Source organism: Asparagus officinalis, chromosome 3, assembly GCF_001876935.1.
Source record: "Asparagus officinalis chromosome 3, Aspof.V1, whole genome shotgun sequence".
NCBI classification, from domain to species: Eukaryota; Viridiplantae; Streptophyta; class Magnoliopsida; order Asparagales; family Asparagaceae; genus Asparagus; species Asparagus officinalis.
The window spans coordinates 18,134,196-18,146,949 of NC_033796.1; the positions used below are offsets into that span (position 1 = coordinate 18,134,196).

Sequence of the window (12,754 nt, forward strand, 5' to 3'; positions counted from 1 at the left end):
GTTTGCTTCTCGAGTAATCATTTATATCAAGACTAAACTACTTTTCGAGCAAGCCTACTTTGGATCCCTTTTAATAAAGCTTTGCTATAGGCACCCAAAATATAGGACCAATAGGGGGGACAAGTGAGGTGTCCCCCTCCTATTGGATAATGAGTTGACCATCATTAATGATGGCCAACTCATTATCCAATAGGAGGGGGACACCTCACTTGTCCCCCCCTATTGGTCCCATATTTTGGGTCCTTAAGGAATTTTTCCTTATATCCTCATTAAGAATACCAACGAGAGAACATGGCTAAGATTCAACAAGCAGATATTAGACGAGTCACATGTAAAATCAAACTCGTAGTCTTATTTGCATTATTCCCAATCTCTCAAGCAACTAAAACATAGGAACCAGGGTTTCAGCTGGAAATAGGAATTTTGAATATGCATACAGGCATTCTGCAATGGTAGAAAATAGCAACATCTAAAAGCCTCAAAAAAAAAAACTTAAACTATTAGCTACTAAGCATTATTTACTCCCAACCTTTCTGATATTTGGCGGATTGGCTCGATAAAACTGATAACCCTGATCCCCATGATACAAAGACTAAATCTGCCTCTCTTTAACAAACCATAAGAAATTATTTCATGAATATCCGCAAATAAGTAGAAAAGCTAAAGAAACACATACGTTATCTAGTGCTTTTCATCCTTAACGGATGTCTTTGTTTGGGGCCTTTGAATCCAGCTCTTTTGGTGCTTCCTTCACAGACCTTAACAAAAGAATCCAAGGTCAGAATCATGAATACAGACGCAAGCTCCAGAATTATCAAAAAAAAAAGACTATTATAAACCATAATATGCAACTGAATAAATTGAGCAAATTGAGGAGGGGGGGGGGGGGGGGATAGCATGACGTAGCATAACAGAAACAAGATGATGAGATGCTTCAGATTATCATTGCACAGAGGAAAGAAACTAGGCTTTCACATTTAATATTGACATATCTGACTCAGTCCACTTCTAGAGCATGTTTTAAAGCCAAAACAATCAGCATACTCACATGGATTTTGAATTGCTGACAGATATATTGGAAGAATCACAATAGCCAGTGCATTTTATTCCAAACTGTAGACAGTATCAGCTCGTATAACAGTGAATTAGATGTATGAAACAGAAAACAACTACACCAAGCAAATCAAATGTAAATCCTTTGCAGGAACTACATATACTTTAAAAAACCAATGAACTGTACAGGATGTCAGCCACTGACATGTCTAGGATGTGCCACGTTAAAGAATAATGCAGCCCATGCGATTACCGGCCAATATCTACTTAATTGAATCCCTAAACCATCAGCGGATTCATTAAAGAATAAAGACCTTTGAATGGCCCCCGCTTGCAAACTACAGAACAACCCAAATAAAAACAAACTGGAAAGGTTTGATATATAGAGCCTCTGCTTGAGGTTCTGTAACAAAGGTCAACCCAAATAAAAACAAACTGGAAAGGTTTGATATATAGAGCCTCTGCTTGAGGTTCTGTAACAAAGGTCAGGATACCAAATCTTTCCAATTTGTTTAGAGATATATAGAGCCTCTGCTTGAGGTTCTGTAACAAAGGTCAGGATACCAAATCTTTCCAATTTGTTTAGACGTGGTTTAGTGAAATCAAGATTCTTTTCTTCTTTTCGATCTTTAAAGATCATAGAAAATTTACACTTAGACCCACAGAAATGTGGAACACATTGATCCTGCACTAAATTTCAATGCAAAACGGAATTTTGGCAGGAGAGTAAGTGGAAGCATATGAAACACGTACCCTTAATTGGAAAAAAGGAGGTGATGATGAATGTGCAACAATGGAACAGGAGGAGACAGTGGTCCGTGCAATATGGACGAAAGTGTACAGGTTTGGAGAAAGGAAGAGAGGGAAATGGATGACCAATCTTTGACTGCAATTAGGTGAAAGGTATTAGAATCTAGATGATACCACTATGGATCTTCAAAGAAAAGCACATATCAGAAGATTCATAGTTTCTGACATCAGATTCTTCGATAGGTGCTTTATTTGAAGCACTAAGTTATCATCAGGAATATAAAGGAAAAAGGAAGGATTCAACATGATTATCCAGGCCAACTATGAGATCCAGCTAGTAAACCTAATCTCATGGTGGCTTGGGGAAAGAAAGTCAAGTATTGGAGTTAACGTGTCATCCCATGAGAGCATGAAACCATCACATAAATTATGAGAACAAGGCTTGAATTCACTAGTTTAGTCTAATGGTTTTGAACAGTTTCAAGCCCGTCTCTGTGCGTAAAATTCAAAATAACAATCTCTACTTTCAATTAAGTGTTCTAAATACTCACTACACTGTTGACTGGGCCATGTAATTGGCATGATGCACCAGACGCCATGACGATATGCTAACCTACCACATATGGAAGAAACCCTCTCCCTCTATTAGGGTCAAAGTTAGTTCATGGCTGTGTTTCAATTATTAAACTTTTCTGGTGATTTTCAGTATAGTTATGCTTTGATTATAGTTGCTTAATCACTTCAGTAATTTTATGTCCAAAACAATGTTTTCTCAACTTTGGATAGATTCCTTTAAGAATCGATATAAAATTCATGATATATTTGTTTTAAATAAAATTGGAAATATGATTAAGATTTGAAAGTTAAAGACCCAAACGCACAGCCTGATTACATGTAGACGTGTAAATACAAACAAACTTCCAACTAATGCCCAATTACATCTGGGGAACTTGACTACCCATTTTTAATAGGTGGAAGGTTACTAGTAACTATTTGACGACAAATAAATTCAAGCAAGTTGAGAAATAAAGACGGGGCCAAAATTGAGGACTGTTTCATATTATGTTCATGAGACATTTAATTACAGAATATTTTTAGCTAAGCAAAAAAGATATATAATCAGAAGTGCAAAATAATAATAATCAAGGCTCCAAATTGTAAGTGCAGAACTGAATTTTTCTCTTAAGTTCATCAATTTTAGAGAAGTAAACAAGGAGACCAGGTGGAGACCATCAAATCATCATACCACTCTCCTGTAGCCTGTAGGAAGCATCAAAGTGAAAGTGGGCCGGATCATTGGTAGCAATAGGTTAAACGACAAAACAAATAGGATACATCTATACCAATCATCTCATTAAAAAGGGGTTATTGCAAGGAGCATTTCAGTAGTAACTTTTCTATGCTAGGAATTTGGCACTTATTTCTGAAATTTGACTAGAAACATGACTAGGAGACCATCTAGATAGACAGGAAGCACTTTAGCATGGCCAGCAATCAATGACCTGTAATCAGAACTTACCACCTAAAAAGTGAGTCTAGATGCCTAGGTGGATAGATTAGATTAATTGGATCAAGGACATTGATTTCTCTTTGATGTGTCATGATTGGACCAAATTAGTCAGGTACAAACCCAATAGCTTAAAGGGAGAGGGATCCTCTTATTATTCTGGCTGTTATTCCTGAAAAAGGTTCACACACCTCTCCCATATCTCAGTATGCATAGACATCTACATCGGAGGAAGACGCATACATAGACTTGGAGGCCAACAACTTCGAGGATGACCTTCTAGGGCAGCGTTTCGGATACTTTTATATGCTTGATGACAACCACACCCTTTTCTTTTTTAGTTAATTTCCTAGTATTTATCTACATCTTTTCTTTTCTGATTCTACAAAATTTCGCATTTCATAGACCCATTATGGCAAAGAAATTCATAAGAAGATAACGAAAATAATGACAAGGATAATATGACTTAAAAATTTGATGATGGCAGATAAAAAGGAATAAGAAAGACTCATCCACGGCCTTTAAATGTAAACATATAGTTTATAGCCTCTTCCCTGCTCTTTCTTCCTTTACAATAGCACTATGTCCAGCATAGGATATGATCAATGAATCCATCAAGAAACATAAAGCTAGCCCTAACAAGTAGGCATGTGATGTGCCTCACAGAACAACAACAAAAGCTGAACAAATTCACCGAATGAACAATTCAGAAGAAATAGTTGGCAAATATTGAAGAACCCCTAACAATAACATCAAACGACAAGTCATTAGAAAAGCAAATAATACTGATGCCATTCTGAAGTTCTAAAAGGATATTAGAGACTTATCGTCAGCGGGAAGTTGCTTTTGTTTCATTTGCATCATTATTCCTAATGAATGATGATGTTGCAAATACCAGTCAGCTGCTGATCATAAAGCTCTCATATATGGTAGTATTGAATTTTTTTTTTAAATACGAGTAACACGGCATTGAGCAGATGAAACTGTCTAGAAGATCAGGCGTTGATTTAAATAACTTTTCGAGCAATCATTTATATCAAAAGACTAAACAACTTTTCGAGCAATACTACTTTAGACCCCTTTTAATATCCTCATAAAGAATACCACAGACATAACATGGCTAAGATTCAACAAGCAGATATTAGACAAGTCACGTGCAAAATCAAACTCGCAATCTTATTTGTATTATTCCCAATCTCTCAAGCAACAAAAACATAGAAACTAGGATTTCAGCTGGAAATAGGAATTTTGAATTTGCATACAGGCATTCTGCAAAGGTCGAAAATAGCAACATCTAAAAGCCTAAAAAAAAAAACTTAAACTATTAGCTACTGAGCATTATTTACTCCAACCTTTCTGATATTTGGCTGATTGGCTCGATAAAACTGATTACCCTGATCCCCGTAATACAAAGACTAAATCTGCCACTCTTTTTAACAAACCATAAAAAAATATTTCATGAATATCCACAAATAAGTAGAAAAGCTAAAGAAAAACATACATTATCTAGTGCTTCTCATCCTTAGGGATGTCTTTGCTTGTCGCCTTTGAATCCAGCTCTTTTGGTGCTTCCTTCACAGACCTTAACAAAAGAATCCAATGTCAGAATCATGAATACAAATGCTAAGCTCCAAAATTATCAAACCATAATGTGCAACTAAATGAGCAAATTGAGAAGGGAGCAAAAATACCATAAAGCATGACTTAGCATGCATACAAAGCAAGATGATGAGATGCTTCAGATTATTATTACACAGAGGAAAGTAACTAGACTTTCACATTTAATATCCAGATATCTGACACAGTCTACTTCTAGAGCATGTTTTAATGCCAAAACAATCAGCATATTCATATGGATTTTGAATTGCTGACAGATATATTGGAAGAATCACAATAGCCAGTGCATTTTCTTCCAAACTATAGACAGTATCAGCTCATATAACAGTGAATTAGATGTATGAAACAGAAAACAACTACACCAAGCAAATTAATTGCAAATCCTTTGCAGGAACTACATATTCTTTGAAAAAGCAATGAACTGTACATTATGTCAGTCACTGACATGTCCAGGATGTGTCACCTTAAACAATAATGCAGCCCATGCGATTACCAGCCAATATCCTACTTAACTGAATCCCTAGACCATCAGCGGATTCATTAAAGACCTTTGAATGGCCCCGCTTGCAAACTACAGAACCACCCAAATAAAAACAAACTGGAAAGGTTTGATATATAGAGCCTCTGCTTGAGGTTCTGTAACAAAGGTCAACCCAAATAAAAACAAACTGGAAAGGTTTGATATATAGAGCCTCTGCTTGAGGTTCTGTAACAAAGGTCAGGATACCAAATCTTTCCAATTTGTTTAGAGATATATAGAGCCTCTGCTTGAGGTTCTGTAACAAAGGTCAGGATACCAAATCTTTCCAATTTGTTTAGTCGTGGTTTAGTGAAATCAAGATTCTTTTCTTCTTTTCGATCTTTAAAGATCATAGAAAATTTACTCTTAGACCCACAGAAATGTGGAACACATTGATCCTGCACTAAATTTCAATGCAAAACGGAGTTTTGGCAGGAGAGTAAGTGGAAGCATATGAAACACGTACCCTTAATTGGAAAAAAGGAGGTGATGATGAATGTGCAACAATGGAACAGGAGGAGACAGTGGTCCGTGCAATATGGACGAAAGAGTACAGGTTTAGAGAAAGGAAAAGAGGGAAATGGATGACCAATCTTTGACTGAAATTAGGTGAAAGGTATTAGAATCTAGATGATACGACTATGGATCTTCAAAGAAAAGCACATATCAGAAGATTCATAGTTTCTGACATCAGATTCTTCGATAGGTGCTTTATTTGAAGCACTAAGTTATCATCAGGAATATAAAGGAAAAAGAAAGGATTCAACATGATTATCCAGGTCAACTATGATATCCAGCCAGTAAACCTAACCTCATGGTGGCTTGGGGAAAGAAAGTCAAGTATTGGAGTTGAAGTGTCATCCCATGAGAGCATGAAACCATCACATAAATTATGAGAACAAGGCTTGAATTCACTAGTTCAGTCTAATGGTTTTGAACAGTTACAAGCCCGTCTCTGCGCGTAAAATTCAAAATAACAATCTCTACTTTCAATTAAGTGTTCTAAATACTCACTACACTGTTCACTGGGCCATGTAATTGGCATGACGCACCAGATGCCATGACGATATGCTAACCTACCACATATGGAAGAAACTCTCTCCCTCTATTACGGTCAAAGTTAGTTTATGGCTATATTTCAATTATTAAACTTTTCCGGTGATTTTCTATAATAGTTATGCTTTGATTATAGTTGCTTAATCACTTCAGTAATTTTATGTCCAAAACAATGTTTTCTCAACTTCAGATAGATTCCTTTAGAATCGATATAATTCATGATATATTTGTTTTAAATAAACTTGGAAAATATGATTAAGATTTGAGAGTTAAAGACCCAAACGCACGACCTGCTTATGTGTAGATGTGTAAATACAAACAAACATCTGACTAATGCACGATTACATTTGGGGAACTTGACTACTCATTTTTAATAGGTGGAAGGTTACTAGTAAACTATTTGATGGCAAATAAATTCAAGCAAGTTGAGAAACTAAAGAGAAACTAAAGACGGGTCTAAAATTGAGGAACGTTTCATATTATGTTCATGAGACATTCAATTAAAGAATTTCTTTAGCTAAGTAAAAAAGATATATGATCAGAAGTGAAAATAATAATAATAATTAAGTGCAGAGCTGAAATTTTCTCTAAAATTCATCAATTAGAGAAGTAAACAAGAGACAAGCTTGTGAGACTATCAAATCATCATACCACTCTCCTGTTGGAACCATCAAAGTGAAAGTGGGCCGGCTCCTTGGTTGCAATAAGTTAAACTACAAAACAAATAGGATACATCTATACCAATCTCCCATTAACAAGGGGTTATTGCAAGGAGCATTTCAGTCATAACTTTTTTATGCTAGGAATTTGGCACTTATTTCTGAGGTTTGACTAGAAACATGACTAGGACACCATCTAGATAGACAGGAAGCACTTTAGCATGGCCAGCAATAAATGACCTGTAATCAGAACTTACCACCTAAAAAGTGAGCCTAGATGACCAGGTGGATAGACTAAGATTAATTGGATCAAGGACATTGATTTCTGTTGATGTGTCATGATTGGACCAAATTAGTCAGGTACAAACCCAAGAGCTTAAAGGGAGAGTGATCCTCTTCTTATTCCAGCTGTTATTCCCGAAAAAAGTTAACACATCTCTCCCATATCTCAGTATGCCTAGACATCTACAGTGGGGGAAGATACATACATAGACTAGGAGGTCACAAACTTCGAGGATGACCTTCTAGGGCAGCGTTTTGGATACTTCTATATGCTTGATGACAACCACACCCCTTTACCCCACCAAAAAAAAAATTCTCAGCCGTCTTCTTCCATTTTCTTTTTTAATTAGTTTCCTAGTATTTATCTACATCTTTTCTTTTCTGATGCTACAAAATTTCTCATTTACAATAGACCCATTATGGCAAAAAAATTCATAAGATGATAACGGAAATGATGACAAGGACGATATGACTTAAAAATTTGATGATGTCAGATGAAAAGGAATAAGAAAGACCCATCCACGGCCTTTAAATGTAAACTTATAGTTATGGCCTCTTCCCTGCTCTTTCTTCCTTTACAATAGTACTATGTCCAGCATAGGATATGATCAATGAATCCATCAATAAACATATAGCTGGCCCTAACAAGTAGGCATGTGATGTGCCTCACAGAACAACAACAAAAGCTGAACAAATTTCAACGGATGAACAATTCAGAAGAAATAATTGGCAAATGTCGCAGAACCCCTAGCAATAACATCAAACCAACAAGTCATTAGAAAAGCAAATCATACTGATGCCATTTTGAAGTTCTAAAAGGATATTAGAGACTTATCGTCAGCGGGAACTTGCTTTTGTTTCATTTGCATTGGAAATTTAGTCATTATTCCTAATCAATAATGATGTTGAAGATATCAGTCAGCTACTGATCATAAAGCTTTCCTATATGGTATGTTTTGAATATTTTAAAAAATAAGAGTAACACGGCATTGAGCAGATGAAACTGTCTAAAAGATCAGGCATTGATTTAAATAGTGACAAATCAAATCTGATGTATCCAAACGATCTCATGGCTGTGAGAGTAATTAACATGCACTTCAATGGTTGCATAAAAACTGTGACACCGCATTACACACAGGATCTGTAGTATAGTATTAGGAAGCGTTCATGACATGATAGCGACTGAAATTACATGATAAATACATGGTACAGGAGATGCTGCAAGTGATTTTGCTGGGAAGTATGGCTAGCATAAAGTTTCAAAGTACTCATGTGGCCATGGACGGATCCACTAAAAAAGAAGTGGGGGCACGTGCCTAGTTTTTCATGAACCCCGGTTCATTCCGATTCTCGGGACAGGTATGGGAACATGGTACGCCACTCATTAGGAATCAGGTATGAGAGAGTTAGGCTTATACAACACGCCATGGAACATGGTATGCTTTAGGTTCGGTTCTTAAATGTAGGAATTAGAGATTTTTGCAAGTGTCAAATTTAAGAGATATGTTAGTTGATATCAGTAACGGTACAAGAACCTTAAAAATCATGTTGCAATTAAAATATGCATACTTTATTTGCTTAATTTCTCAAGTTTGTTGTTGTTTATTCTTTTAAGAAAGAGTTAACTTTTTTCCAAAAAAAATTCTTCGCTTGAATTCTAAATCGGGTCGCTGTGTTGGTGAATCGGGTCGTGTTCCACGTGGATCTGAGACGACGAACCCAGGTCGTGGTTCGCTATAGTGTTCCACGTTCCCGACTTCTATGCACGTGCCCCCACTCAATTCTTAAATTTTTATAAAGGATGTACATTTTTATACAGGTGCCCCCATAAAAGTTTACAAGGTGCCCCACCTCATAAAAAATGAGACCACTTAGAGAACAATAATGAAGAACTATCTTCAGAATTTAATAGTTTTTGGTTAGCTTTTACGATGAAAATGAAAATTTATCATGTATTGATATGAAAATGAGGATGACAAATATTATCTGTTGATATCTTTGTGGTTATTGTATGAATAAGTTTTTGTACTAGTAGAATTTATATTATATAAATTATTAATTTATACGTATAGTTATGTGTCCCCAGAGGGAAAAAATTCCTGGATCCATCCCTGGATGTGGCCCAAGGTGGTGAAAAATCCAGGATAAGCTACACACAACACTGCTGCAGCTTAGCAGCTGGTAGATCCTATATAATAACTTATACATGAAATGTAGCTAGCATATATCTAATCTGATTATTATTTTTCAAGAAATAACATGTGAAACTCATTATTTGTTCTTCGGTAGCTTATTATCTGAATAACCCCTCCTTGTAATGGAACAAAATGAAACATTTACCTTCTTCTTCCATATATATCGCCTTCTTTTAAGATCTAGATACATCAAAGTAAATTTTGAATTAATCTTTTCCTATATATCTTTCTATGTCGGCCAAACTTGGTAAACATGAGAGAGATGTGATTTGATTAATTACCTAATTAGATATACCAATAAAGTTTTTTAATTTCAAATGATATATCTTTCAGTTAAGAATACCCAAAAATATATGATTCCTAGTTTCCTACATATTCCTTCTCTACCTACAGGGTTGGCCCCGAGGTTTGGGTTGCCCTAACCCAATCCAATTTTGATTGCCCCTTATATTAAAAATTTGGTACGAATAATAACGATAAAAATAAATACATATAATATTATTTAGCGTTCTATATTGAGCTCAAACTGATAATATTCTTTTGCAAAATCAATATTCATATAAGAAAAGATTACATTTGGGATACAATTTATTCAAAGAAAAATACTTCTCCTTGAACTTTTTTGAAGCGAATTCTTCAATTAAGTCATCATACTCAAATTTCTCCAAGTATTCATTTTTCAATCGGAGAGAGGAGTGCAGGCGTGCAGCCAGCGGAAGATGAAAAAAAAAACCCATATAATATCATTGATTCATCTACCTCATTATGATCCAGCAATATCAGTACTGATTTCAGTATTGCATACTAAAATCAGGAAACATATCACTTTCCTTCCATTTTTAAGCAACTATCAAATCAACTAACACATAATGCTAACTAAAATATACTACTAAAAATACATCGACATCAAAAAGATTCATACCAGCAGAAGAGAAAAGGAATTTTCCCCAAGATCGATGGATCAATGAATTAGGAACGAACAAAAAAGCCAACAGAGGAGAGTATCTATATGTTGACCTCTCGAACGGCGAGTTCCCCTTCAATACTAAGTCAGCGGCATCTGAGAAGACGGAGTAATCAATGTCGGTGTACCTCACCACCATGCGTGAGTCCTGCCACTCATCGTAGACGATGAGCGCCAGCCGTAGGATCGCCGAGATCAGAATCGTACGGTGGAGATTGAAAGGAACGAAAGGAGTCATTTTTGGGGAGAATATGAAACCCTAGTTTCTGATTTGAGTCGGAAAAGGTGGCTCCTTTGAAGAATATGTTTATTTGTAAATAAACCCCTGGGTTGCCTCCTCCTCCCTCTGTGGCCGGTTGCCCCTGGCCCTGGGTTGCCCCAGCCCCGATGCTTGGTGGGCTTACCCCAGGGCCGGACCTGTCTACCTAAAATATAGCTTCTTCTGGTTTATATCCAGTTCAACCATTTGAAAGACCTTTCACTGAGAATAAAGCACAGTAATCATTTTCATACTGTGACATAAGAGAGAAGGTTTTTAAAAGTCCGATTAATGATAAAGTTCAGGACAAAATTCAACCATACTAAGTTTTCTTCTGGAAAGATTTAGAAGGTGCTGCAAACAAAGGTTCAAACTGAAGGCGTATACTCAGTGAACTTCAAGGTTTGTCTTATCTCCCCCCTCGCTTATGCTCTTTGTTAGATGAATTGTTTGAGTTTTTTTCCTATTCCCCTTGCTTGATTTCACTTTCGTTTGTGAAATAAAACTCACTTGAACTAGCACTTAGACATTCTAGAACTTGTTCAAATATGTGACTTTTGTTCAAGCTCAATTCCCTACTGGAATCAGCATAGTTTATTGGCAAAATCCATTGCACGAGCAGTTGAGAAAAGTATGTTCCATAAAAACCATTAATTAAACAGGTTTAAAATTCAGAAATGTTTTCTCAGTAAATCCTTGATCCTGCCTTTTGCTGATACTAATGTTCATATGATTGTCGCTCTTACTCGTCCTTGTAAATAATTGAGTTCTTAACAAATGCCAAGAGCCTATTATCTCTGGGATAATACAAGAGTGATCTAAATAGCATATGATTAACAATAAAAAATTATCAGTTTAATAGCAGGACACTGATACCACAATAACATTCGTAAATAAAAGCGCAAATTTTGTATGAAATTTTGTAAAATCTGTGTAATGAGTGGAGAAGATGAATCCGTGCCCTAATTTCCACAGTGGCCTCTTAATTTGAATCAGAGATCCTAACAATCTAAGATCAACTGTTATTTTCCTCAAAAAAGAATGATCAAATAAATAAATTTGGGATAGAAAGGGGATTACTTGGCTGCGGATTTGGACTCCTCTTCGAGCCAGTTGCGTATTTGTTTCATGTTACGTCGGAAGATGGTCGCCGATTGCTTCACGTCGCCGCGAAGGAGGATGACGGCGGCGCTGACGGCAGCGCTGACGGCAGCCACCGTTAGGATGAAGTTGGTGAGTGCCATGAATCGTATCCTTTCGATTTCTAAAACCCTAGATTTCTTTCCCCTCTTAAACCCCTACAGAAATTTGAAGTGAAGGGGACGGTTGTATTCTCTGGCTGCTTGAAGATCAAGAATGAACTCCAATTTTTACCGGAACTCCTCGAGAAAAGCAATCGCATTGGTTTTTTCGTAGGCTTAATTGCACTTAAATACCGCATAGTTTCTCCTACTTTGCACTTATATACCCTCTTTTGTTTCTTGCAGTAATTATATACCCTAGAGTTCAATAAATTTGCACTTTAATACCCTGATTTATGAAAACTTTGAGAATTCCCCCCTAAAACTCTCTTGTGACACTCACATGCTAATTTAAAAAAAAAGGTAACTCTTATTTTTAAATTTATTGCTATCCTCATCAAAACTCTATTTTAAATAGAATTGAGATAAGTTTAAAATTGAATTATAATATGTTTAACAGTAAGCTCGACAAAAGTTTAGGATTAAAAACTTGTAAAATAGAATTACAATATGTTTAACAGTAAGAATTTTTGAGGGGAAATTCTCACATTTGCAGAACTTAGGATATCAATGTGTAAAATTTAAAAATTTAAGGGTATATTAGTGTTGCCAAAAACAAGTGAGGATATATAAGTACAAAGTAGGGAAAAC

General features: G+C 36.0%; 1 protein-coding gene across 1 annotated transcript; it reads right to left on the minus strand.

Annotated features, from left to right (window-relative positions):
* LOC109833217 lies at positions 333-12,256 on the minus strand. The gene is made up of 3 exons (XM_020400811.1): positions 11,943-12,256; positions 4,812-4,892; positions 333-758 (listed from the first exon to the last, which is right to left on the minus strand). Exons 1-2 carry the CDS (start codon positions 12,104-12,106, stop codon positions 4,817-4,819), a joined length of 240 nt encoding a protein of 79 aa, XP_020256400.1. The 5' UTR covers positions 12,107-12,256; the 3' UTR covers positions 333-758; positions 4,812-4,816.